This window comes from Denticeps clupeoides, chromosome 3 (genome assembly GCF_900700375.1).
Source record: "Denticeps clupeoides chromosome 3, fDenClu1.1, whole genome shotgun sequence".
In the NCBI taxonomy this organism is placed as follows: Eukaryota; Metazoa; Chordata; class Actinopteri; order Clupeiformes; family Denticipitidae; genus Denticeps; species Denticeps clupeoides.
The window spans coordinates 6,689,715-6,716,276 of NC_041709.1; the positions used below are offsets into that span (position 1 = coordinate 6,689,715).

The 26,562-nt window shown below is 41.2% G+C and overlaps 2 protein-coding genes across 6 annotated transcripts; one reads left to right on the forward strand and one right to left on the reverse strand.

Moving 5' to 3' along the window:
- Positions 1-3,683: 3,683 nt before the first annotated feature.
- syk (spleen tyrosine kinase) lies at positions 3,684-19,822 on the reverse strand. Of its 5 annotated transcripts, XM_028973100.1 has the most exons (15): positions 19,514-19,822; positions 15,818-15,906; positions 13,767-14,199; positions 13,431-13,591; positions 11,572-11,710; positions 11,291-11,369; positions 11,145-11,182; positions 9,989-10,057; positions 7,990-8,044; positions 7,234-7,432; positions 6,923-7,132; positions 6,612-6,801; positions 6,027-6,167; positions 5,522-5,634; positions 3,684-4,754 (listed from the first exon to the last, which is right to left on the reverse strand). In XM_028973100.1, exons 3-15 carry the CDS (start codon positions 14,166-14,168, stop codon positions 4,682-4,684), a joined length of 1,869 nt encoding a protein of 622 aa, XP_028828933.1. In that variant the 5' UTR covers positions 14,169-14,199; positions 15,818-15,906; positions 19,514-19,822; the 3' UTR covers positions 3,684-4,681. The 5 variants fall into 5 exon arrangements, with proteins under 5 accessions (XP_028828933.1, XP_028828930.1, XP_028828932.1 ...); XM_028973097.1 differs by lacking the exon at positions 15,818-15,906; XM_028973099.1 differs by lacking the exon at positions 19,514-19,822 and having other exon boundaries at positions 15,818-16,108.
- On the forward strand, positions 19,028-22,957 carry diras2 (DIRAS family GTPase 2). Its single transcript, XM_028973103.1, has 2 exons — positions 19,028-19,159; positions 20,349-22,957. Exon 2 carries the CDS (start codon positions 20,364-20,366, stop codon positions 20,961-20,963), a length of 600 nt encoding a protein of 199 aa, XP_028828936.1. The 5' UTR covers positions 19,028-19,159; positions 20,349-20,363; the 3' UTR covers positions 20,964-22,957.
- Positions 22,958-26,562: the final 3,605 nt, after the last annotated feature.

Sequence of the window (26,562 nt, forward strand, 5' to 3'; positions counted from 1 at the left end):
AGAGCGGTGGATCCCACCACAAAAAGGAGGGGGTGGGGAGTGGTGGTGCAGAAAGAGGGGAAGGCTGAAGGAGGGTTCTTGCGTAAAATTAAAGCGAGCGAGAGAGAAAGGCTCTTGCGCTAAACCTGAGGCAAGTAAGGTCAGCACCTCCACTGGCCAGGTTCGTGAGAGATCTCCTGTCGCAGATGTTTTGCCAGTGAGAAACATGATGGAGAGAGTCTCTCGTAACGGCAACACCGCTGGCATAACGATTTTGGTTTGGCTTGGCCCCACCTGCAACAGATTCTACGTTCAGATTTTCCCATTACGTTCACAAGCACTGTTTTCAGAAGGCTTCAACAGGACTAAAGGTCAAATCATTCATGTTCTCAATTTGTCCAGGTTTCACATTGGACGATTCTGGATTAATAGGCCATGCTGGATAAAACTGTGCATGGCAGATGTCCTGCCTCCAAAAGGATCAGAAGTAGGGTTGTGTGCATGACTAGCATTAGCATGCTAACCCCTGGGATTGTCCACTTTAGCAGCCATGACTTCCTCACATCACACCCAAATCATCTCACTGTGCTTGTTTTGTAACGTTACACTCTGACCCGGATGTTACGTGACCCACCTGCACCTTGGCAGGGCCTGGAATCTTGACAAGGCCTGAGACGAGCTCAGAAGCGCGTACTGTGTGGCGATACTTGGCCTGTTTAAAAAACAGTGTGATGCTGTGTGGTGAGCGCGGAGACTCAGGCCTGAAATGAACAATGCTTCCACAGCGAGCGAGAGGGAGGGAGGGAGCAGAGCCGGAAGTCTGTGGTTCTGATCTGACTCTGGCTGTGGCTCCGCTCGTCTCCTCCACCGCATTCACCAGGGCCGCTCGCCTCCGCCGCCGCTCCCTCAGAAGCGGCCTCCAGCAGCTGGCCTGAAGACGCCAGTAAATACTGCCCTGACGCCACATTTGTGGTATTAATTATTACTTATTTCTAATGTGCAAAGGATTAATACACTCATATACAAAAAGTAATTAGGCAGGACCATTCAATCGCTTAATTACTGCAGTGATTCATGTTTGTCAGCTGAAATATGTTAATTGATGCTTAATTGATACTTTTTCATTTACAGTTACAGCATTTATCAGACGCCATTATCCAGAGCAACTTACAATCAGTTACAGGGACAGTCCCCCCCTGGAGCAATTTAGGGTTAAGTGTCTTGCTCAGGGACACAATGGTAGTAAGTGGGGTTAGAACCTGGGTCTTCTGGTTCATAGGCGAGTGTGTTACCCACTAAGCTACTACCACCCCTTAAACAACAATGTTGGGAGACACATTTTAGGGTCGTGGAGAAAATGTCACTGACTAAGAAGGGTCAAATTATTGGCCTTCATCAAGCAAACAGTAATCTGGGTTAAGATCTGAAATATGTCAAATGGACAGATTAACTCACCTCTATGTTCAACAGTGAACAAACATTTCCAGAACTTAGAGGACTTGGACTGAGCAGCCACATTTATAGTGTGTCTATAAAAGGAAGCTTTGAAAGCAATGAAAAAGGGTCATGTGGTCGGATGAGTCCAGCATGATGGGCACATCAGGGCCCCCCTGGTGCTCTGGGGTTACTTTAGTTCTGATTTCGGCAACATCATATGGCAATGAAATCACAGTTTACTGTATATACCGAATAACCTGTCAGTGGAAGTTTTCTTTCCCAGTGACATGGGCATATAGCAAGATGACCGACAGTGCCAGCATTCATTAAACCATGAGATTTGGCTGCCACAGTGAATGTGTTGGGATGTGCTGTAGGTGAAGACTTTATACATTTCCCCATCATCCCCAACTTCAACTTCCGAACCCTGAACTGAAATAAATGTTTGCAACAGTACATAATCAAAACAATGCCATATTGAAGGCATGTTATAATGCCAAATAATACAGTGTGTTGTTTTTGGGCAGGGATGTGTATACTCCTCGTAAAAACTCATTGCCGTGTTTTTCCAGTTCAAGTGTATTTGGCGTGTTGGAAATTGTACATTGTTCCTTATAGTTCCCTCAATGGCATTAAACTCCTGTCCATGCCACAGCACAACAGACGTGAAAGCTGCTTCTTTCCTCTTGTGCTTACAGGCCACTTGCCAAACCTTCTTTCATGGAAAAGTCAGTGATGCCTTATCAAGTTTAATTGGGAAAAAAAATCAGCATTATTTGATTTGGATGCTTGCTTAAGAAAAGTGCAGAACTTAAATCCATGTATAAATTGAATGAGTGAAAGGGAAGTGAAACACTGCAGCACAGCGACGCAACGAAATGTGTCCTCTGCATTTAACCATCACCCTTGGTGAGCAGTGGGCAGCCATGACAGGCGCCCGGGGATTTGAACATGCAATCTTCTGATTACGGGTTTGTTTGTTTACCCACTAGGCTACCACCGCCCAAATCAAACACAACTTTGCTCCTTGTTTGTGGAGGAAAGTATCATTCTGTTTGTATTATTATATTGTATATTTGGGATGAGTTTAAATTACATATATTTCAAATATCCATTTAAATCTTTAAAATGATTATGAAAATTAATGTTGACACAAAATCTTTCTGACATCCTTTCTATTAAAAGAGTAAAATTGACACCTAGTGGAACTTAACGGTAACAACAGCCCAACATTGGAGACGTGAATGATGGCTGATGTAAAAGTTTCTTTCGGGACACTTTGTAATGATGTATGTTATATATTAAACACTATATCTTTGGTTTTACTGCTTTATTGTTGCTCAGGAACGTTCACACACTTTCCATTTCCACCAGTGGGAGAATTCAAAGCCACCATTCCACCTGGAGGAAGGAAACCTATACTACCTGGAGAAGATGTAAAATACACATACACAAAATACACATACACAAGATTCTAATAGACAAGCCACATCGCTAACCGCTGCTCCACCATGCATCCCACAATACAATATAGTAATAACTAATGATTGGGTAGATATACAGTTACAATGCAGCTTAGTCTTATATTGTTGTCAGTGTAAATTATTTCGACTTCAACAGACACATTCTCTTCCGTTAACAAGTAATTGCCCCATTTGTTGAGAAAGGCACCACACAGTCAGCAGACAATAAAATGCAGAAAACATCACGAGTGGCTTTGGAGTCAATTGGGTCTGATTTTTGTGCAAAAGTGAGGGACACGATGAGGAAACAGCAGTCAAAGGCTGGAGGAGTTGTTTACTATTAAATAAGTGATACATTAAATGATGAATAGTTTCGTGATAAAGTAATCAATGTGGGGGAATTTTGTGCTAATAAAACGAAGGACAGCGTGATCATGAACAGATATTCAGATAAAACCTTCAGCCTGGAACACCTCATCCCAGGAATAAAAAAAAAATTCTAATCTTTTAGACTTCAGTCTATGGCTGTATCCCAGCACATTCCAACAATGTCCACATGCACACACACACACACACACACACACACACACACACACACACACACACACAATTAAGCAAGGGCTACATCAGAGTGAGCAGTTCAGCCAACCTGCATAGGAAGAATTTTTTTTTTAGTATTTTCATCTAGTATCTAAATACATATACATTTAAATAAGAGTAATTTTTTTATTGAATCAATGACGCACAAACAACAGTGTCACTCCATGCTGTGTGAAGTGAGTGATGGCACACACACGCTCAACATTTACAGAAACGTGATTTTTAATAAACAAATAGCGTGATGGCCAAAACACAAAATGAGATGAAAATATGCAGCATAAAAAGGAGAAACAAAGACACATCCACACTCCCCAATGCTGCTGAGAGTCGGACGTGTAAAGGGTTGAATTGTCCACACCGGACGCTCTTCTGTGATTAAGTGACAGGGCCACCAAGGCGTCACAAACACAAGCAAATCTCTCATAATAAGTCCAGATCCAGTAACACCCTCTGAAGTCATTTATTGTACAGAATGTATTTATTTGCAAAGTACAGAAGACAGTAGAATAGATAAAGATTTTATTGAAACTTATCATGCCAAATGCGGAAGACTTCTGCTGAAAAGCTGGTTAACAGATTCCTTGTAACGTGCCATTAGTGCAAAAAGCGAAGGCATAGCTAACAATAGTAAATTCATCCTCCAATCACGTTTTATCCAAAAGAAGGGTTGCAGCAAAGCTGGAGACAGGAAACCCCCCCCCATTATTATTGATTATTATTGCTCAAGAACATCATTAGCATTAGCATAGCACATTTCACAGTGACCTGCTTAAAAATGAATTATTTCAACATGCAAAACCATAAATCCTGAAAGTTGCTGGATTGCACTTCATGGGCTTCAGGAAGTGTGGGACATGTTGCATATAGGTAATAAGCGCTACACAGTTTCATTCCTCATTCAGTGCACATTAGATCAGGTTAAAAACTCAATATGCATATTTTTATCTATTGTGATTAAAAAAAAAACATTTTTTAAACATGAATGTATGAGAATTTTATGCATTCAAAAGGCAAAAATCTATAAACCCCACAGAATATGCATAACTTGACAATCATTCCAAGTGAGAGTATAGTAACAAATATTAATACTGGCTGAGCATCAAAAAAATGCACATGAAAGATTTGGAATGTATTGCATGTCTTTTCTTTCCTAAACAGAATACAGTTTCATAAAGTTTGGTCTCCTGCTCATGTGATCCAGGTTATCGTGAAATGTCATAGTAATAATCCCTAAGTCTTGGTTCAACAACTGCGAAGCTAGGCCTCTCCTGTGGTCTGTTAAAGTGACAAAAGAGAGGAATGTTACTTAAACTGTACCAGGCAATACTTACAACAATTTTCTGTAATCCGATCAGCCAGAATATTAGAATTTTCCATATTGTTGTGAATTGTCCTGTGGCCTCTGACACCAAGGTCTCCGTGGATGGAATTTTATTTTCCAGCCCAGTCATGTTCCTCAACCCCATCTTTCTATGAGCGATTTGTACTACAGTTGCTCTTTTGTGCCATCAGACCACACTGACAGTCCTTACTGCTTGAATTTACATTTGGCAGATGCTCTTATCCAGAGCGACTTACAAGGGTGCTTTAAGATGATTTTCATTACGATGCTTCATTTGGTTCTGCAAATACCATTAGTTAAATAATCCAGAACCCCACATTTTTTATATACTTAGGAGTATTTCCTTAAAAGAAAGGTTTTTAGCTTTTGTTTGAAGATCAGCATAACAACTTAAAGCATATTAGACTTGACACTTCACAACTGCTCACTGTTGTGTTACTGCTGCTCAAATATATTCTCAGTATGAGACTGTTTCATGACTGAGCAGCAGAACAAAATGATGGTTCTGGCACACAGTGTTTGCACATCTTACACTATGCTTTCATAGGACTAGAAGAGAGCACTCAATAAATATGTTTTAGACGCTGTAAATGAGACCCATTCATGCACAGTAAAGTTGGACGAGTTATGTTATCACCTCCAGGCAGGACTCCAGGCTGTTTTACAAAAAACGACATGTGGAACTGAACGTGAAACTTACTTATATGTCCAGCAGGTTTTCATGAGCTCATATATCTCTGGCGGGCAGTTTGGGGGGGCGTCCATCCTCTCCCCCCTTTCGATCATTTGGATGACTTCATTTCCCTTCATGCCCTATAGGTAGACACTGTGTAAGGGGTCATTTTGCCATGGTTTCAGTGCACATAGCACAATACTGTGTGGGTTTTTTTCTATATTTTCAGTGTGCTGAAGATAAACAAACACAGATATACAAACGAAATACAAATATGCATTTTAAAGCATTAAATATTTCTAGAAGTTATGGGTTATGTTAAAAACAAATGTTTGACTAACTATAAAATGTCTGCAGACGGAAAACAATTCCTCTTTAAATATAATATATTAAATATAAGTAAAAAGCTTCAGGATAAAGTTTCTCTGGAAAAAAAAAAGCCACTTTCACCGTATTGGTATCTGGCTGCATATTGTGGACAATACATTACTGAACACTGCAGGATGGCTTTGGTTCTGCGGACTTGCGGTACCTTGTATGGCTTCTGGCCGTATGTGAAGGCCTCCCACATCAGCACTCCAAAGCTCCAAACATCACTCTTACATGAGAACTTGAAGAAGTTCATACACTCAGGGGCGTACCATTTCACTGGCCACTTGCCATGCCCTTTAGCCTGTTGGAGTAGAGAAGAAGGCTTAAAGGTTGCAGAGCATGTTCCTCTCGCTCCTTGGTAATGCGCATGGCCTCATGTCCCCATTGGTTGACGTCTGGACTTATCAGCAAACTGAGGACCTCACAAAATGTTCACTCGGTATCTCACTATGGGAACGGCCTGGATGTAACCAAGCATCAATGACAGCTAAACACAGGGCCACTGCAGTCCACCGGAACTGCCTCCTCGCACTCTTCCCCATGAAGATCTGTGGACTCGCTGCAGAACGCAGGCTTTCAGTCACTCAGAAGGTACGGGGGGAATTCCGGCTTTAACCCCGCTACCCACCAAATATCTAATAATGCGTCAAGGCAATGGGATGTGTGTGTGTGTGTGTGTGTGTGTATATATATAATGATAAGGACAGGGTTTTGTATGGAGTTTTGTGAAAAGAGGAGGGCTGACCTGATAGTAGTTATTCTCCTCAGTGATGGCTTTGGACAGGCCGAAGTCACTGATCTTGGCATAATGCTGGGTGACCAGCAGCACATTACGGGCAGCCAGATCTCTGTGGACAAAGTTGTTGTCCTCCAGGTACTTCATCCCCATGGACACTTGGTGCACCAGCTCAGTGATATTCTTCATGCAGATGTGTCTGACAAGAAAACCAGATGACATTCAACACTGGTCCTGCTATTCCTGCTGATTTATTGGAGACATGAATGTCAGGGACCTGAAATGTGTGTAAATGATGATGATGATGATGAATGCCCTACTTGTTTTTATGTAGGAATTTGTGCAGGGGCCCCAGTTCTGCCAGTTCCATGACCAACATGAGGCTCTCAGCCTCACAGATGCCAATCATGCGCACAATGTACGGGTTGTCCAGCTGCTGCATGACTTTAGCTTCCCGCAGCATCTCATCTCGGACCGCGGTGTTGCTGTCATCATTCTTCAGGATCTTCACGGCCACCTGCTTCTGTGTCCTGATGGTAGAGAGGACAATGACGGTTTCATCTGTGCGTCCCGGTTTCATCTGTGCGTCTCCATTTATTCCTAATTCTATGAGTAAGCAAATGTGACGCACTTGGTCATCTTGTAGATGCCCTTCAGAACAGTGCCAAAGTTTCCAGATCCCAGCTCTCCATCCTCGAGGATCAGGTGATTGCGATCCACATGCGTCTGCCTCAGCTCATCAGGGTCTGCATAAGGGCTCTCGTACACCTCGGTGTCCATGGGCATGCTCTCTGTTTTGGACGCACCTCGGATAAATGTGCCGGAGCTGGCTGAGTATGGAACATATGCATAAACTGTGACAGGCCGTAAGCACAGGTGCACAGCGCCCCCCACTGGGAGGCTCAAGAAGAGCTTTTAGCACCATTCATCTCCACATGCTTCAGTGAGAAATAAGGTGACAGTCTCATCTAATTCATATACAGCGTCCAATTCACACAATTATTAAGAGGCTTGTTTTGCACACCTGAGATATTATGAACGTTAAAAATCAATCTTACCATGAACTAGTCCATATGTCATGTTTTACAATTATACTCCTTATCTCATCGGTGATTCCAGTGTATTTTATTCTGCCTCTTTAATAAGCTGTGAATTATTATTTAATTACAGTCATGTTGACCATTTAATTTCAATGAATATAGTTGTTTTTGCCAACCTGAACAAATTTTACTTTTGTTCCCTAATCACAGTTTTTCTTTAGATACTCCTTCCTTTTATTTACTTTAACCTAAGTATTACACTGTATGACAACATTATGCTTGAGACATGCTATTTTCCAATAATTATATTACAAAGAGAACATTTTAGTTAGTGGTCATTTCCTTACCTTTGGCTTTTGGAAAACCACAGGAAGTAATTTCTGTCTTTCTTAAAGGGATGTCCTGTGCGTGTATCAAATGAGAGCTGTGATTAAAAAAACTCAACTGCTTTCACACACACACACACACACACACAATCCAAATATCTACTGCAGAATGATGTCAGCCTGAAATACTTAGTGTTTAACTATTAACACAATCACACATCAAGTTATAATTCTTGGAGCACCAGCCATGTTTCCTTCATGTAAACTCTTTTGGATGACATCATCGTGGGTTTTTTTCTTACTAATGTATGCGTTAATCACAAGTACACATAATAAGGTTCTGTGTTTCCCTTCTCATAGAGTCAACATGAAGGAAAGGGTATTCTGTGAAACTCTATCAGAGGGTCACAGAATGAAGGTACAGAAAAGATGGGGTAGAGATGAAGGGTATGCACACAAGCATAGTTCCTGATTTCAGGAAACTCTTATATTCATGATCAGCAAAATCTATTACAGTTATGAACACTATGAATAAGCTAAACTACTGTGATAATGTAGACTGCATTATTCCAAAATAGCACAAATGATTACTGTAACTGTAAGTGGGCCCATTTTTCAAGATGGCAGTGGGTCCAGTGGTATGTATTGTATGTGTTTATGTTGATTGTCTTTACTGATAAACCTTGATAGTAAACAGGTTGTGGATCATTAAATTCAGAAATGCCACCTGCTTCTAGCTCCCTGCTGGTGTAGCCAGAGAAGGCAGTGTTGAATCAGAAATTTGTCCATTCATTTGCTTGTTGAGGACAGGTTCTGAAGACCTATTTTTTCATTGAAGCAGCAGTTAAATACTTATCAGATCATTTCAACAGTTTGGTATTTTTGATGGTTTCGGGGGAACAGCGTTCCTATTGTGATGTGCGTGGCATCATGACTACATGTGCCAAGTATGTAGTCTGGGCATATTAACCTTCAAAATACAGCCCACTCCTTTATAACACATTCATAGTGGTATGTAAATATTCCTTTCTTTGAATGTGTATATCAAAACTTGAGATTTACTTAATTTAATTTATACTTAATTCTATATCATATATTAACTATTTAATCCAAACAGAAACCTCTAATAAAGACATCTGTATATGTAAAATATTACATTCTGTTACATTTTATGCCTACAAGTGCAACCATAAATTACTGTAATTGAACACTAGATGGCGATGTGGACTCATCACCCTGGTAAATAGTATATTTTAACACAGATATTTGCACACACACATATTCGACAGTCGTTCAACACTTCTGAGGAAAGGCAGAAATCCAGCCTCAAGTCGTAGTTCCACAAATTGGACAATCTCGGGAAACGGAAACAGTAGAAAATTGTGCCAGCCTATTTAGAGAGGCACGGGCATGGGCAACCTTTGAATCACAACTGAATCACTTCCCTTTTCATCCATGCTTTTTGTCATAAACTAAAAATACAATTAGAGGGAAATTAGAGGGAACTGTCTCTGTAGATATTTTTCCAAAACAAAATAAAACTAAATTAAATTAACTTAGGTATGTATGTAAATCTTCAGGGGAACAATATATTCTGGCTGAGGACATAATTATGCAGAATCCTTAAATGAACCCAGCATCAAAGTCAGAATTAACACTCAGCACTCATCAGAGGCAACGATTTCTTTGAAAAGCAAATGTATTAAAAACATGTAGAAAGATATATAGTAATCACATGGTGTATATGTGTGTGTTCTGACACACATATATATACATAGCCCTGTAAACTGCTATGCAGATCAAGGATCACCAAAATGACAGGGAATACTGCATGCCCAAATAGTGTCCTGAATGATGAAGAGAGAAAATAAAATGACAGGGAGGGTAGGCAATTTTACATGCATGTTAGTAGCAAACAAAAGCGAAACCACAAGAGTTGAGAGTTAGTGCATGTGCATCTTCTGTACTGTACCACTGTATATAACAGTTAAAACGGGTGGGATGAGACATGTTAGTGCACCTTTTTGGAGCCGGGTTTGGGGAAGGTGTAGGATTTGAGTCTGGAGATAATCCCAGAAGTGGAACTTTGCTAAAACCAAAAAAGGTTATTTTTTAATGTTCCCTTAAACGTTTCCTAGAATGTTAGTCAACCATCAAGTGAGCCCACATTGCAAAGAGAAGTGGTCTGTGCTGTGCACAGTTCTGTTAAAATGATTTGTCACAGTAACAGTGGGTTTAAAATCATTATGCAAATATTAAATAATTAAAGTCATTAATAGGTTAGCATGCATAAAGTACACACCAATTCTATGCAAAACCAATCTGAACTATATGTAAAATTTTCTCATTTCTCACATCACAATCAATTATTTCACTGAGATAAGCCAAGCAGCAATTCTTAAAAGTCCCATGACATAAAAAATTTCATGAGCCATTCCCAAATTGAGATTTTGCCAGGACACGCCGTTTCTGTGTCTGTAGCTTTAAATTATAATGAGGAGGAAAGAGGCGGGGCAAGGTGAAGAGCAGCCTATTGAAGTGAGGGTGCATTCACGCAAATAACGTCACCAACACGATTCACCAACCACAATGCAGATATACAAGTCGTGTCGCCGTTTTTACAGAAAAAATAAAATAACCGGTTCTTCAGAGGCTCATGTGACGAAATTAAAAAAACACATTTGTGCTAACTTTTACATCCAATCACTGAGTAACTGCTATGCAGCTATTTTTTAGGGGAGGGGAGCAAGATTCCCTGGGCATGAGAAAGGTGAGGTACCCTTTTCCCGTATGATGTCATAAGGGGCCAAATTCTAGATCCGACCGCCTGAGAGGTGAAGCAGAATGGCCCAAGCTTTACACCTATCGCCATTTCTAGCCACTGCGAGACCATAGACAGGCTAAGGGAACACATATTAACGATAAACATTTTAAATTTCATGTCATGGGACGTTTAATTCAAACACAGGAGCATTTAATGCAAAAAATGTAACCCTGTGTGCAGTTTCAAATCATCCTAAATGGCTTTTTAATTGTTTATTTATTTGAAATGTATCTAATTGGCTAGGTGGCTAATTAGCTAACTCACTAGCCTTCTTTCGAATGTTTGCGTCCTAGACCATCATCTCTGTCCATCTACGCATGCTACCGAATTCTTGAAGTATATGAACACTTACCCACTGGCTGGGATGGTGCAGTGGGACAGGTGGTGGATCTATGTCAAGATAAGGACACATACTTTCATTATTACTTCAGGCTTTCTCACCAAATCCATCCATCCACAGCAAACCAGTCGGAGGACACCAGAGATTGAGAGAACCACCTTGTCCCTCAGGGCGAGGACACGGTTCAATCAGAACTCCCAGCAAGCCATCCGGTTTGTAGGAGTAGTGCTCCACCAGCTGCAGCAGGAGAAGCAACCAGGACAAACTGTGAGGGATGCTGATTGGGTGCCAATAATCACTACAAATTCTTCTGCCACCAGAATGGATTTGTACTTCATATTCATGGGTTACGGGAGTGAGCTCACTGAATTGTAGCTTTTAGGCATGTCAATTTATGAAAAAATGGCCAAACATGATTATGAACACACTACACCATCACCTGTAAGAGCGTATCAAACTTCTTCCCATCAGGGATGGACAGTTTCCCAGTCTTGTCCTTGTCTATACGGTAGTGCATCACATGGCCGGAGTGTAATAGGCAGAGTGCATATGAGCCGTTGGTGTCCCGCTGCCGTATTCTGTTCAGACATGAAAAACACAACTTCTGAAGTATAAAGTGATGGACAAGGTCACTACATTTTTTTGCCTATATGACACTGCAAAAGCCATTAGAGGCAGCATGGTGAACAAACTAGGGTTCGGCACTCCACATTTTTTCCAATCCAATCTGATCCAGATCCCAGTACCGCAGATACCAATATACGTTTTGCTACACATGAACTTTTTGGCTTTAATTTTATTGTTGCTGCTATGGAGACATGTGTCTATTAAATATCTCTCTATTCTCATATTCTTCTTCTTCTTCCTTCTGCTGTTTGCATTGAGGGTCGCCACAGCAGATCAACCATATATCGACACAGCATGGCTTTCATAAATCATAAAATACAACATTGCACAAAAAACTGAGTCAAAAAATAAAAAAACAAGGTATATTCATAATAATGCTGGGAGCTCTGCATTCTGCAGTCAGATCTCGTGCAAACATTTGTCTAACTTGACCACACTCAGATCTGGTGCTGCATCATGTCAGCTGGAGACAGAGCGAAGGCCATTTTGTTATAATCAACCTCTCCTATATCTTGGTTTTAAAGCTGGCTTTGACGTATTATCGTTGCGTGACAATACATCACAGTGCTCACAGCGCTGAAATGACAGGTGACTTTGCATTTGTCTCATATTCCGGACTGAAAAATGGATCGGTAAGTGGATCGCCCCTGTCTGTCAGATACCCGATATATAAATTCGAGATTGATCCCGATATCGGAGCAGATTGGGCCCATTCCAGAACTAAAACCTCTGAGCAGATGAATGTGAAGTTGAATACACCATTCAAAAATGCGGAAGTTACATACTTTCTACTTTTATTTTAGCCATTTCATGTTTACTATTTGTTGAATTTCAACATGATAAGCTGCTGATTAGATGATCAGCTCAACCAAATCTCACCAAACAAGTAAAGATCCGAGAACCACAGCTGCGGTTCATCCTGTTTTCTAGGTTAAAGTGTTATTATTACGTTAATTAATAATGGGTATAAACTTGTTTTATTGTCATGATCCGGTCCTGATTCTGAGAATTGATCAGGTTTTTTCTTGAATATTTACGCTTTGGGTAGATAGGTGTATGTCAATATTTCTATTGTAGGAATTGCATTTTGCAGTTAAAATATAAAAAGCAAGACTGCACTAAAAGGCACTCTGGAGTGAATTATGCCAGAATGCATGGAATCAACTATGTAAAATGATCTTTTATTTTTGACATTTGTCCAAAAACATCCCCCTCCTCTACCCTCCATTTTAGATTCGGTCACTACAGGAAACCTTCTGCATACAGTCACAGCGGAAACTACCGCGTGCGATTAAAGCTACAGAGTAGTAGTGCCACTGGCTGAGGAGCTACTGGTCCATTTCTACATGCTTCCTATAGACAATAATAGGGAAGTGCAATACTCCTGTTCAAAAATAGCTATAACCGGATCACTATCTTCTATTATTTTTCCAAAAACAACACAAAACACAACATGAAATGTGCAGTTCCCTCCGACTAACACTTTTGTGTTCGTGTATTCTGGTAGCCAGGGAAAAAGGCTCTAAGGTAAAAGCATTAATCACCCAGGTCACATGATCCACCATCTAAATATAACCCCTCATCTCAGTCCAGTCCCGTGCATTTTTTGGCACACAGCACTTCACACCTATACGATCAAACAAATGGGAGAGGCGCCTTATTCGGACTTACAGGAATCTGCCATTGCTGTGCGGCTGCATCAGCAAGCGCGGCTCGCAGTCATCTCGTGTGATGTTGCCGTGGTACCAGGCCATTTTTTCATGGGCGGTGGTGGCAATGAGCTTCTCCAGCTGCGGCCACTGGCTGATGATTGCCTGCTCCAGACCAGCCCCCTGGGCAAACAAGCAGAAAGCCTCTTTGACATCTGCGCCGCTTTTTCTCTGTGCGGCTGTATACTCGATTTACATTTTATGTTTACAGAGAACCATGCACATGAAATATCTTTGCAAATATGAGCCCACTGCAGCTATATGGAAAATTGTGTTGATGGACTGAAGTGGCACAGACCTGCAGGTTCCACTTCTGCTTCACATACTGACGGATGAGTTGCTCCTTCAGGTCCTCATAGGGCCCCACCTTGGGCTCCATGCCCTTCGGCCTGTTGAGGGGCTTCTTTAGCAGACAGATGAGGCCATCCGACTCCTGGGAGTGGTAGTCAATGACGTCCATGGGGTTGCGATGGGACTTGCCTCCCGCGATGGCAAATGTGTTGCTTAGCTCCCTCTCGATGGTGTAGTGGTAGTATAAACGCCCGTAGGACACCGACAGGGCGTAGCCACCCAGGTAGCTGCGGCTCTGGCGCAGTAGGTACAGGCCATCACTGTTCCCGCCTTGCTTCAAAAAGCTTTCTGCCTCCTCCCGTGTGATGTTGCCGTAGAAGAAGGGCAGTGTGTTCACCTTGTCTGACATGGCCAGTGTTTTTAAATCATTTGCAGTATTCCTGAAAAAAGATTAGGGCAGCAACACCATCACAAGGGGTTAATTACAAAAGCTCAGAATTGCCATATGCATGCAAAATCTAGCATTACACAACACAATTTCACACTTAGGAATTATGTGTAAATCAAGTTAGTCGTGTATTTAGTGTTAAACACACCCATGAGGCGGGGTTTACTGTAAACTACTTACAAAGTCCATTTTGACACAATACTTCTTAGTGCTACCAGAACAGAAAAATGCACAAATCTCCACATTACGGAACCCAGACGCCATCACATCTCCTCCCAGTCAGGTACCATAACCCCCAAAAGAACGGTCCAGGTTTCAGCGCTAAAACAGCATGGGCTGCCTCTGCAACACTGACATCTTTTCACTGACTTGCACGGATCATTCTAAGCTCTCAAAAAGGTACCATGATAAAAATGCTGGCCTTAATCTTCAAAGTGATGCAGATAGACATGTTTATGCACATGTGATCTAAATATATATAGTGTGAAGAAAGGAAGAAAGAAAGAAGTCTTTTCACTACAGCAATTAATTAAATACTTCTGTTAAAGTGAATGAAATAAATCTGTTAAAGAGTGGTTTTTGATTATGTAAAAAAATGTCATATGTCATATCAGGTCAAAAGTAGGCAAAGAATTGAATTGCAGTTTTACAATAAATCTGCTCATATCCTTTTAAAAAAAATCAAATTCTTGATTTAATATCCTTTTACGTGCAGACACATAAAATGGTCAACCAAGCCTATAAACATATTGCTACTTTAAATTCCTACAACCTGTCTAGTTCCTACTTTGAATCTAGAATTAAGAATCTAGATTTGAATTCAATTAGAATCTAATTTAAGTAGTTCACTATATTGTTTCTGTACATTAAGCAATTGGTTCATCAGATACAGCTCTCATGAAGGTGTGTCTCTTTTAGAATGGGGACAGTGTCCACCAGTAGTCCACCAGACTGCATTTTGTGGTGAGATATGATGGTGAGAATGCTAAGGGAGGACAAAAACTGCTTCCTCTCTTAGGGGTTTCTTTTGACTGTGGTTTCACTCCAGTACACAATAGCTAAAAAAATTACAACAAAACTTTAAACACCAGACCAATGATACCATGCAATAAAGAGAATCAAAATTTCATAATAATATCATATCATAATAATACCTGTAGTAATATTAGAGAATACGCCAACTTGTGTAAGATGTTCTCGATGCTGACATTTTCCTAAATTTTTGAATGGCCACAATTACATGCATGTACATATTTATACAAGTCTATTTCTAGACTTACAAACAAGATATTAATATTTAAGATTTAATTGAAACATCTTCTATGATTTGTTTCTTATGTAGTCTGAAAATGTATTATGAATGCATATTATATTTAATTAATAAGAAAATAAAAATTACATTGTCAGATGAATACATCTATATATATATATTAAAATCAAACATTAAAAAGTGAGTTATCAATCAATTTACTCAAATTTAAAACCCATCTATTGTACAAAATTATGTTAACTAAACTGAAAACATGAACATGAATATTTTGTAATATTTGTAAACGAATAAAAAAATAGTAAACATGCCACGCACAAGAGACAGAAAAGTTCCGCTTTACCTGAATAAGTACAAGCTTTTCTACTTGAGCCTTTGACCGCTCACAGTAGCTACCATCTTCAACTGCTGGTAGGCTGAACAGGAAGTGGTCTGGCTTAAAAAAAAAAACAGTGGATCTTTTGCAGCTGCAATTTTAGGAGCAGTGAATCAGTCCGAATTGTGAAAAAAGATTTTTGTTCATTCAGGTATAGCAGAGAAAAGACAAATATCCAAAGACAAAGGAAGCACTGCCCGTTTGATGTCCCCGATGTCCGGTTTAAACTACAGAGCTATATGTAGCAGAACAGCTTCCTCATTTTATCTCATTTGCAGTTACTTCCTTGAGCTTTTTTTTTTTCATAGAAGAAAAAATTGTTCCCCTTTTTGTTTATGGCCAATGGCCTGGTTATTGTGCGGTACTTCTAACAACGGTTCTGATCAATAATAATTCAACATATGCTCAGAATGAAGCCACAAAAAAACTACATGAATCCGTCTGTCCACTTTGCATATCAAAAAGTTGCCCTGGAGGTGCGAATATTCATACTCAAACAAACAGAAGTAAGAAATAAATAATCACAGAAGTACTAAAACGCACAATATGTGTTTTGGTGTGACCATTATGGACATGTGAGGGATGCGGAGTGTTTTTGTGCGTAAATCATTCATGCGTGTCAGCATCTGTAATATCTTCATAGCTGACTACACAGCACCTGCACAAAACAAAACCTTTTATTCTGTTCACTTCTCTTCCGAAAACAGAGCAAAAACGTTCAAACAAGAAAGTAACAGTGAGGAGCAGTACGGAGCTATGAAGAAAGGAGAGTACAGGACGTGTGTAAAATGACTACAGTCGGTTTGTTCATGTTAGAATGTGTTTTTTGGGCCAGTTCTGCTAGAGCAACTACATAAAAAAATGCGCACATACAGTAAAGAGTGTCTTTCTCACGCCACACACCACACTAAACTCCCCTTCTGTGGCAAATGAAAATGTTTAAGGGGGCATTTATTCCATTAAGCTTAAAAAAAAAAAATCAAGAATAAATAACTAAATAAATGTCGTGCACGTGTTGTACGCGCAGACTGCACACTACAGCGTTGCGCAACTGTGTGACATTTAGGTCAAGCCTGAACTACAGGCTGCCTGAGATGAAAACCCTGCCACACGTGGAAAGTCTGGGGCTCCGCGCGCATTCGCCAGCTTCTCATCCGACTCGGCGGCCTGCCGCGGCCACTGTCATCTCCTCCTATTTTTAGTGAGGCCTGTCACGCGATTCCGAGATAAGGGGCTCGCCAGGTGCGCCGGCGAGGTGCGGCGTCACCGCGCCATGAACGCCAAGCAGCGCACCTACACAGGAAAACGCGCTCAGATCCATGGACAGGCTTTCTGTGGGCATCTCTGGCTCAACATGCTTGAGTAGGAACTTCTATAAGCTTGTACAGATAATCGGGGACACGCATGTTACACCCTGCAAAAAAAAGGGACCAGCACAAAGCATCAAAAACGTTCAGCCTCGCTATGATGTCCGCCGCTCTGTTCTCGGGGCAGTGGCGGCCTAGCGGCTAAAGATTCGAACCCCGAATCACCAAGGCGCTGGTGTGCAACACACTGGGTTAAATGCAGAGGCCACGTTTCACTGTGGTCACTGGGCGCTGCGCCGTGTCCCATGTGACACCAATATTGTGTAATATGATCGTATTTGTTCAGATTCGTTCACAACACGCACACACATTCACTCTCACGCTCACATCTACGACAATTCAAGAGTGCAGAGACCACATCCCACCACGGTGGGGGGAAAATGGAGAACCCGGACCGACAGGGGAGAGCATGCAAACTCCACATGCAAAAAGCTACTAGCCACCGCAACACAGCGCGGCCTTACACTCGATGCAATAAAATCAGGTCAAATGTGGCATTATGAAAACACAGATTGCGTCACGGGGGGGGGGGACGATATTCCTGTTTTTTTTTTCTAGATTTTTATAGTGCCTTTAGGAGTCTCGCCAAAAAAACCACGAGCGCCTGTGTCAGCCAGACATTTTACGATTACCTTTGTTTGATTCCTGGGCCATTTTGTGCAACGCGTATCCAACCCGGATAATCGTACCTCATCCATGCGTCACACTGGTGCGAATTCAAATAGAAGTATTAAGCATCAAGTTTTATTGTCACATACAGATAACATATATATATATATATATATATAGAGAGAGAGAGAGAGAGAGCAGAAAAACAGTACAATAGTAAGAAAATTGCATTTTACAAGTGTTGAAGAATGGAATATTATAGTGCAAAGTTGTGGGTTTAAAGTGTTTTAAGGGACGTTGTGAAGAGTTGTGCTTATTGTTGTTGTATGTGCACAATGTCAGCAGTTCAGAAGCCTGACCGCCTGTGGACATAAACTGAAAACTAAAAGTTTTAGCAAATTAGTTGCAGTTTTCCCTCACATTTGACACATATTGATTTGAAATAAGAACAACAGGTTTCGATATTAAGGCAGCGAGCCACCATGTTCAGCTGATGCGTGCAGCCCCTCTCTCCCTGCCACCTTGTGGTGACACAGCTGGCGCATGCAGGTACACACGCTGCGCTGGATCTGGTCGCGTCATTTCCAGGCAAGCGAGGAAGTAAGCAATCACGTTTGACGATGTTTAAATGATGATGCGCTGATAAGATCTGAAATGAGGTTTCCGTACCAAGCCCGTCCTCCTATTCACAGACATTGACACCATGAATGCTCCAAATCCATAAAAGCTGAGGTCTGGTCACACCACTGCTCTCGTTTATTTTTTTCCATTTCATTTGAATTTGTCATTTAAACATCAGATACTTGCATGTCACATTTTCCAATATTTTCGAATATTCTTATTCACTGCACTCTCAATTAGCCGGACACTTTTTAAGTTCAAAAGTCAGGATTGTCTAGCAGCAATTAAAAGATCTCATTAAAAGATGATCCTGCCCGGCTGAAGTCCCCCAGCATGCTGAGGGGCGTACAGTGTGGAAAGCCCCTCTTGTGGCCCCACATCCACCTGAATGCAAACAGGGCATTTCTTGTCCGTTCCTTCGGGAAAAGGCCACAGATACAGACGTCTGCACGTCCGAAAGGCGCCACATCTCCATCCCTCTCTCCACCCCCACGCCACCCTCTCCAGCTGCCCGCGGCCGTGAGATTCCATCTGACGTCACTGGGCTCGCGAGGGCTGCGCCTTTAAATGCCGGAGTTGCCGCTCGAGTGGATGTTTAGAGGCGGCGCAGACTCCGGCACAGCAAGGCAGAGGAAGCATCATTTCACTCCGACTGCTCGGCGCAACATGACAGCGTTGGACTGAAGAGAGAGTCATCATTTTGTGTCCTACCGTAAGTATATACAATTATATATATATAAAATATATATACACACAAACATATTCACACACACATATATATGTGTGTGTGTGTACATATATATATATATATGTGTGTGCTGATTTATATACCGAAATACATACTTAATTATTACTTATTATGTAATTATGTATTTGCCTTATACATCAGAGTAATATTGTTAAATCAGTGTGTACTTGTAATCCCACGAAGTGTGCACTTTTCCCCTCTGCCTCGCTCCATCGTTTGGAATTGCGCTGCTCGATCATACAGGCACCGTCACGCAATCAGTGCACCGCGGTCCGAACACCAAAAAAATCATTATAATCATATAAATAAAACACTCACCGCATATGCCGACAAGAGGCGTAGTCCACAATGTAACGGCGAAGGGCGTCAAAACGCGCTCTTGCTCTTCTCATCTTCAGCATCTCTGATGATGAAAATGTCGGCCACGTTCATCCGTGGACGCCGTTGTCGTGCTCGTCTTTTTTGGAGGTCAGGTCAGCGACGGAGAGCGGGGCTCGGAGATGCGGGACGCTCATTATATATTTAAATGTTTTTTTTTTTGTTTTTTTTGCTTCACTGTGCTGAGTTAGCATTGCGGTTAAATAGTCGCGGGACGACGCGCGCTTTCCGCCCGGCGGCGTCGTGCGCACTCCTCGCCGGTAGGGGTCGCGCTGCGCGTCCACAGCGTCACGTGTTTTCTTTCTCCTGCGGGGCGTGTAGTTGTTAAGATGAACGTGTGTCCGTGGGTCTTTAATTCATTGTTGCTCTAGCGTGGCACCGGAAAATGCATTATATACCTCTGAAAAAAAAGCCTGCAGCTATATATCTATAGAACTGTCCCTCTCCATATCCCTCTAGATATATATTCATCGTTGTGCGCATACACAGATACACACTTCAGATCAGAACTTTGTTATTAAAATTAGGCAGTATCGTTTGAAAACGTTTGGGGAAAAACATTTGCAAAATCCATTATGTGTGAGTCCCATTCTGTTGTCTTTTATTATACTATTATTTAAAAAATTAGCATATTATATTAATAAATTGCAGTGAATTGATAGATTGCAGTGAAATCTGTTTTTGTATTATTTAAAAATGGCCTATAGTATATTTCATTGAGAAACTGTAATATCTGGTATAAGTTGCTGAATTAACTTATTTTGCTGTTGTCTAGGTCTTGAGGAGAATAATGCCGGAGCAGAGCAATGACTACCGCGTGGTGGTGTTTGGCGCCGGGGGGGTGGGCAAGAGTTCCCTGGTCCTGCGCTTTGTCAAGGGGACCTTTCGTGAAAGCTACATTCCCACCATTGAGGACACCTATCGGCAGGTGATCAGCTGTGACAAGAGCATCTGCACCCTGCAGATAACAGACACCACAGGTAGCCACCAGTTCCCAGCCATGCAGCGCCTATCCATCTCGAAGGGCCACGCCTTCATCCTAGTTTATTCGGTCACCAGTAAGCAGTCACTTGAGGAGCTGAAACCCATCTTTGAGCAGATTTGCCAGATCAAAGGAGACCTGGAGAGCATTCCCATCATGCTGGTAGGCAACAAGTGTGATGAGACCTCTGGCCGAGAGGTGGAGATGAGTGATGGTGAGGCCATGTCCAAGAAATGGAAGTGTGCCTTCATGGAGACCTCAGCCAAGACCAACCACAACGTCAAAGAGCTCTTCCAAGAACTGCTCAACCTGGAAAAGCGCAGGAATGTCAGCCTTCAAATCGATGGCAAAAAGAACAAGCAGCAGAAGCGTGCTGAGAAGCTAAAGGGGAAATGTGTGGTCATGTGAGGTTTCACAGGCATCATGGTGCATGTTGGGGCGTCAGGTTACAACCTCTGTATCCACCACACTACATACATAGACAGACTGTAGGCTCCATGACTGTGGCGGCAGAGTACACAAGTCTTGACAAACTGATTGAGGTTTTGGTGTGAGAGAAGAGAACGTAGACGGAGATGCTTATTTTGTGACTGACTTCATTTTTACGTCAAGCGACAAAGCAAATAGCTGTTAGTGTAAATAGCTGGCAGGGGAGCAACTTCGAAGACTGACACCCGGAGCAGGTTTTCAGTTTCACTGACTGCACGTTATGCACCAGTGCAAGGCTTTAACCACCATCAGCAGCTCTTAACAACCTCCCCTGACCACCACACACCACAGAGCTGAAGCACAGGTAATGGTATTCCATTGAGCTGCATGGGGTCTGGGACAGGCGCAATGTTTTTCTTGAGACACAACAGTTTTGTGATTGGTTTATTGAAGTACTTCACTCCCAAGAGCAAAAATGTACAAAGCAATACCAAGGTCTATAGACCTGTTATAAGCATTTTTTTGTTGTTGTTGTTCTTTTGTTCTTTGTTGTTTTTATGATGACATTCCATTTACATTTGGGGAAAAATCCTAAATGTGCCCCACCCATTAGTAAATGCAGAGCTCTTTTTTTCCCTTTAGTTTTTTTGGCTGCATTGAGAAATGTCAATACATGGGATTACATAGTGAGGGCTCCGCTAACCTCACTCACATCTTGTTGGATCAGTGAGGGTTACAGTCAAAATGTCTTTCAGTATTTAGTATTATTCAGTGATGCCTTCCTTAGTGCAAAGAATATTCCTACATAACCTTCCAGTTGCAGTTCTATATGTTGTGGGTTTTATGTGACAAAACATTTAATAGTGCAGGTCATTTAGGGAATGGGTGCAAGTTGTAGGCTGATGCCCTTTAGTGTCTAATTGCACAGATTGATTACTTCTTTTTTTTTTTGCTGAGTTTGATATATTCATATATATTAAATGAATCTGCTATAGGTCAACACAAAATAGGCTAAAGGTAAATGTGTGATTTAGCAGTATAAACCCTTTAATATTTGATAGACATCTCTCAAATAGTATCGTTATGTAGCTCTTTTAGGAGCGCTTTTGTTCGGTCTTTCGGGTGATAATAATACTTATAAAATATGGAGTATTTTCACTGACAGGTACTGTTACAAAATGGTTCTTAGGCACTATGGATGAAGCACACATGTCTTAGAGATGTTCTCAAGGCTTAGGGATTGGAAAGGCCGCAATGTGAATACACCGTTTTCAAGGAGATGCTTCCATTGTTCCTGTCTGCCTATTTCCTGTTAAACACACGCATTCCAGTGGCCCTTTTGCCATGTTCTATATAAAATAAGCCTTATTCTCAGACACCTTTCATGGGTGCAGAAACAGAACACGTAAATATATTTATTTTACAAGTTTAACTTGTGTCTGTGTTTAGCTATACACACACACACACACACACACACACACTATTGTCAAAAAATTCCATCTGGACTGTATGTATTTTAGTATGTATGGCGGGTTAATGCTACACTTTGGTTGCATCATTACATCCTGTATATTCGAATAGGGAGAATGGTCACCATTTAAATATATAATAACCATGTCAGACAGTTTTGGAAGGGAAATGGACCAGATGAAGAAATCTAGCATAAAAATCTATCCAAAGAAAAAGCATAATGTGGGAATAAGATGCCAGACTGGACGTTCAGCCAGTAGAAAGCAGTAAATGTTTATTTTTTTTTACTGTAAAAAGTCAGTGATTGAGTATTAACGTGGGCTTTTAGAAGCCATTAAACAGAGATGCCTGTTTCTTGCTTGTTCAAAGCCGCTGTGACTCAGAGTTCAGAGTTGTTATGATGAAATGCCTGTATAGACATCATGTGTGCCTACAACTTTATATCTTATTGTACATCTTATTGTATACTAACTCACAAGAAATAAAGGAAATTATGCATTTCATTTTGTCCCTTTGGATTCCAAAGTTCAGTGAATGAAATTGGATTTGAAATGAGAGTTAAAATAGGATTGTTCTCTGCTCGTGATGCAGATATTTACATTTACATTTACATTTACGGCATTTGGCAGACGCCCTTATCCAGAGCGACTTACAACGTGCTTTCAAGTTACCATCGATGAAGAGATCAATTCCGGTTCACTAGGACCCCAACTATGAATACATCTATTTTATTCACTCTGTTGTAGATTCTGTACACAAGTTCGACAACAAGAAAATTACAATTTAATCTAAATATTCTTTAAAGAGGAAGGTCTTGAGCTGCCGTTTGAAGGTGCTCAGTGACTGAGCTGTTCTGACCTCGAGGGGAAGTTCATTCCACCACCGAGGGGCCAAGACAGAGAAGGGTCTAGATGAATGTTTTCCTTTTACCTTCAGAGATGGAGGGACCAATCTCTCATTCAACATGCCTGATTTTAAGATCTGAATTTAGCATTAATCTATATGGGATTAGACCTTTGTTATTTCAATCCTGCTCCCACAATCCCTTGAGTGAACAAAACTCCATCTAAACATAGCATGCTGCCTTCTGATCCTGAATATTCAACAAAGTAAAAATCTAAAACTTTCTAGAAAATCGGGGAGTGAGGGTGACAGACTTAGACATTTTCAAATCATCGGTTTCTCTGGTCAGAGGCAGTGTGGTTTTTCCTCTAAGCTTCAATATCACCTATCCTCTTCAATGCCTTTATTCTGGTACAAAGCCGGTGATAGACACTTGACAAAATGTAATGATGACCAATTGGGCTTTTAAAACACAAAAAAAGCTGTAAAAACACCGATAATCATTCGATCCACATTCAGGGAGGCCAGGGGAAGAGATGGCTTTCTCTTCAGTTAAATATCACGGGCTAATCAGGGAGCAGGGCTCATTACCCTGGAGTGAAGTGGCTGAGAGGACATAATGGAGCACCTGCCCGCTTGCAGATGACAAGGACCGCTCTCTTTATCGTGGAGCCCAGTGTGTGTGCGTGAGACTGCCTTGTCAGTCACTGGAGCACAGTCTTGTCAGTCACTGGAGCACATAACTCGCGTTCTGTAATATATGCGCCCGCTTAATCCTTTCAGCTCCACCTACGCTAAACGCACTTCAAGGCAATGGCTGGTTGATGGCGTGGCAGAGGTGGGGGATGGGCCAGCACTGAATGGGCTTTTGAAGTGGCTTGGAAGTGACTGTACATGTGTGTGTGTGTGTGTGTGTGTGTGTGTGTGTGTGTGTGTGTCCATGCTAGGGGGTGTGTGAGAGGATTTTGTATGCCTAAGATACTAAATATTTCTGAAATAGTGTATAATATGCTAGATGTTCTGTTATTCTAGCACAGCACAATTTTTTAATTGAATTCATCAGAATTCATTTGCAGCACCAATATTTTAATATCAGCACTACCCAAAACAGAGTCATTGCATATTCATGATGTGGTGCAATTCACTGCATGTCATATATTACTATTTTTCTTTCTTTCTTTATATCTTATGCACAGTGTCTAATCTTTCAGGGTCAGTGCATTAAATAAACCTGCAAGGGTCTGTCTTACTTAAGCACCACAAAGTAACAGTTCGTTCATGATTTCACTCCTCCTTCTTTCCATTTAATCTTACATGAATAATTCAAAAACCAAGAGGACCTAGACTGCAACCCCCCCCCCCCCACACACACACACACACACACACTTAAAATGTTGCATAACAGATTGGCTGCATCAAGCCCAGTCCAGACCAATCACAAGACACAACAGAATTCTGATAGCCGCATACCAAACAAACTTTTGAAAAAAGGAATAAAGAAGAATAAAGGAAATACACTTTAACTCATGAATGGTGCATGAGCAACAGAGGCATCGGCGTGCATGACAGCCAAGGCTTCATATGAACGGAGCATCGTCACCGGGGGGGGGCTCCATATCCGAGCATCCTGTCCACTCCCACAGAGTGAACAGCGCAGCGAGGCCAGACGCAGATGGAGATTAAGGATTACCATGGAGACCATGGCAGCCACTCTGGTGGCAGTGAAGTGGAGTGCTGGGCTTGCGCAATGGTATCTTGGGAACGCAGTGACACTCCATGTGTTGTCAATGGCAATGGTAGTGACAGGTTGTGACAGAACAGTTTAATGAAAACCTAAAAAATGTGAGCGGTTGTGTTGTCTTTTATTATGTTTGATGATTCAGGGAAGTCTTTTCTGGCCGGCCATCGGCACACTTCATATCACTGCTGACGACTGAGCAGGCTTCTCCCAGCGGGAACAATTCTAGAATTGCTATAATGAGGGCCAGTGGTGGCCAGCAATTATTTCAGAGGCATCAGTGCCTAAACAGTCCAATTAAAGAGCCACTTGCTAAGCAGAAATTCCAATTAGCCCAGCAAGCAAAATGTAGTTTCATGTCTAAAAGGTGAAAGCTCAGAACGTGTGATATAGAGAAGAATAATAAGAGAAGAATTCTACTGTACTGTCACTAGAATTTGACACTGAATAATATTAAGCTTCATCACCTTATAAAAGGCTTTGGCTATTTATTTATTCATTGCATTATACATTACAATATATATCTAAAGGATATGGATGAAATATAAATTGATAATTACAGTTGATCAGATGTGATTCTTATGTGAAAAAAACACAGAAAAAGATAATTAAAACAAATTTCAAAGGTTTTTTCTTCTTTGCTAGTGTAAGTGAGGTGAAATGTCTGAAAAGTGGAATAACACTTTTTTTCTTTTTCATGTGTTTCAAATTGTTAGAACCCTTTAAACATGAGCAATTATTTAAAACACATGTATAATTACACATTACACATTATAATTTGAATAGACAAACAATTTCATTTCGGATGTGTTTAAATACAAGGATTGTGAATGCTCACAATAAAAGATTAGAATGTCATCTGTCTGGCCTCTAAAATTACATTTACATTTACATTTACAGCATTTATCAGACGCCCTTATCCAGAGCGACTTACAATCAGTAGTTACAGGGACAGTCTCCCTGGAGCAACTTAGGGTTAAGTGTCTTGCTCAGGGACACAATGGCAGTAAGTGGGATTCGAACCCGGGTCTTCTGGTTCATAGGCGAGTGTGTTACCCACTAGGCTACTACCACCCTAAATTTAAAAAATTCCACTTGCTCATGCACACCGTGCACCTACATTTGCAAACCAAGACCTACGTTGAGATGTTCCACTACCATGATCCACCTGAGGAAATGAATGCTCAAAACATACCTATTACTGTAAAGGTGGTGATGGGTGGTCCAGCAAGGATTTTTCGAAGACCCTGGCAATAGTGAGTACATGATTTGAATAATTTACTTTTTAATATACTGTGAAGAACACAAATCACAGATTAATGGAACAAAGGTTTCCAGGCCTTATTATGGAAAAACTAATGTAAAAACTAAAAGTAATGTGATAACATTGTTGTTTCTTCATTCACAGATGAAGGTGCAAAACGAACTGTTCCCAGAGCTCCATGTGCACTTTTCAGGCATCATTACATCCTGCACTGTAAATGGCGAGAACAAAATGGGGCGTGCTCGTGCTATTTCTGTACGGGA

Excerpts from the sequence above, each read along its gene's own strand:
- syk (XM_028973097.1), bottom strand. The coding sequence starts at position 19,596 with ATGCTGAAGATGAGAAGAGCAAGAGCGCGTTTTGACGCCCTTCGCCGT. Across the intron at positions 7,433-7,989 it reads TGGTTTTCCAAAAGCCAAAG|CCAGCTCCGGCACATTTATC; the intron begins GTAAGGAAATGA and ends TTCCATACTCAG. Across the intron at positions 6,168-6,611 it reads AGGAGAATAACTACTATCAG|GCTAAAGGGCATGGCAAGTG; the intron begins GTCAGCCCTCCT and ends CTACTCCAACAG.
- diras2 (XM_028973103.1), top strand. The coding sequence starts at position 20,364 with ATGCCGGAGCAGAGCAATGACTACCGCGTGGTGGTGTTTGGCGCCGGG.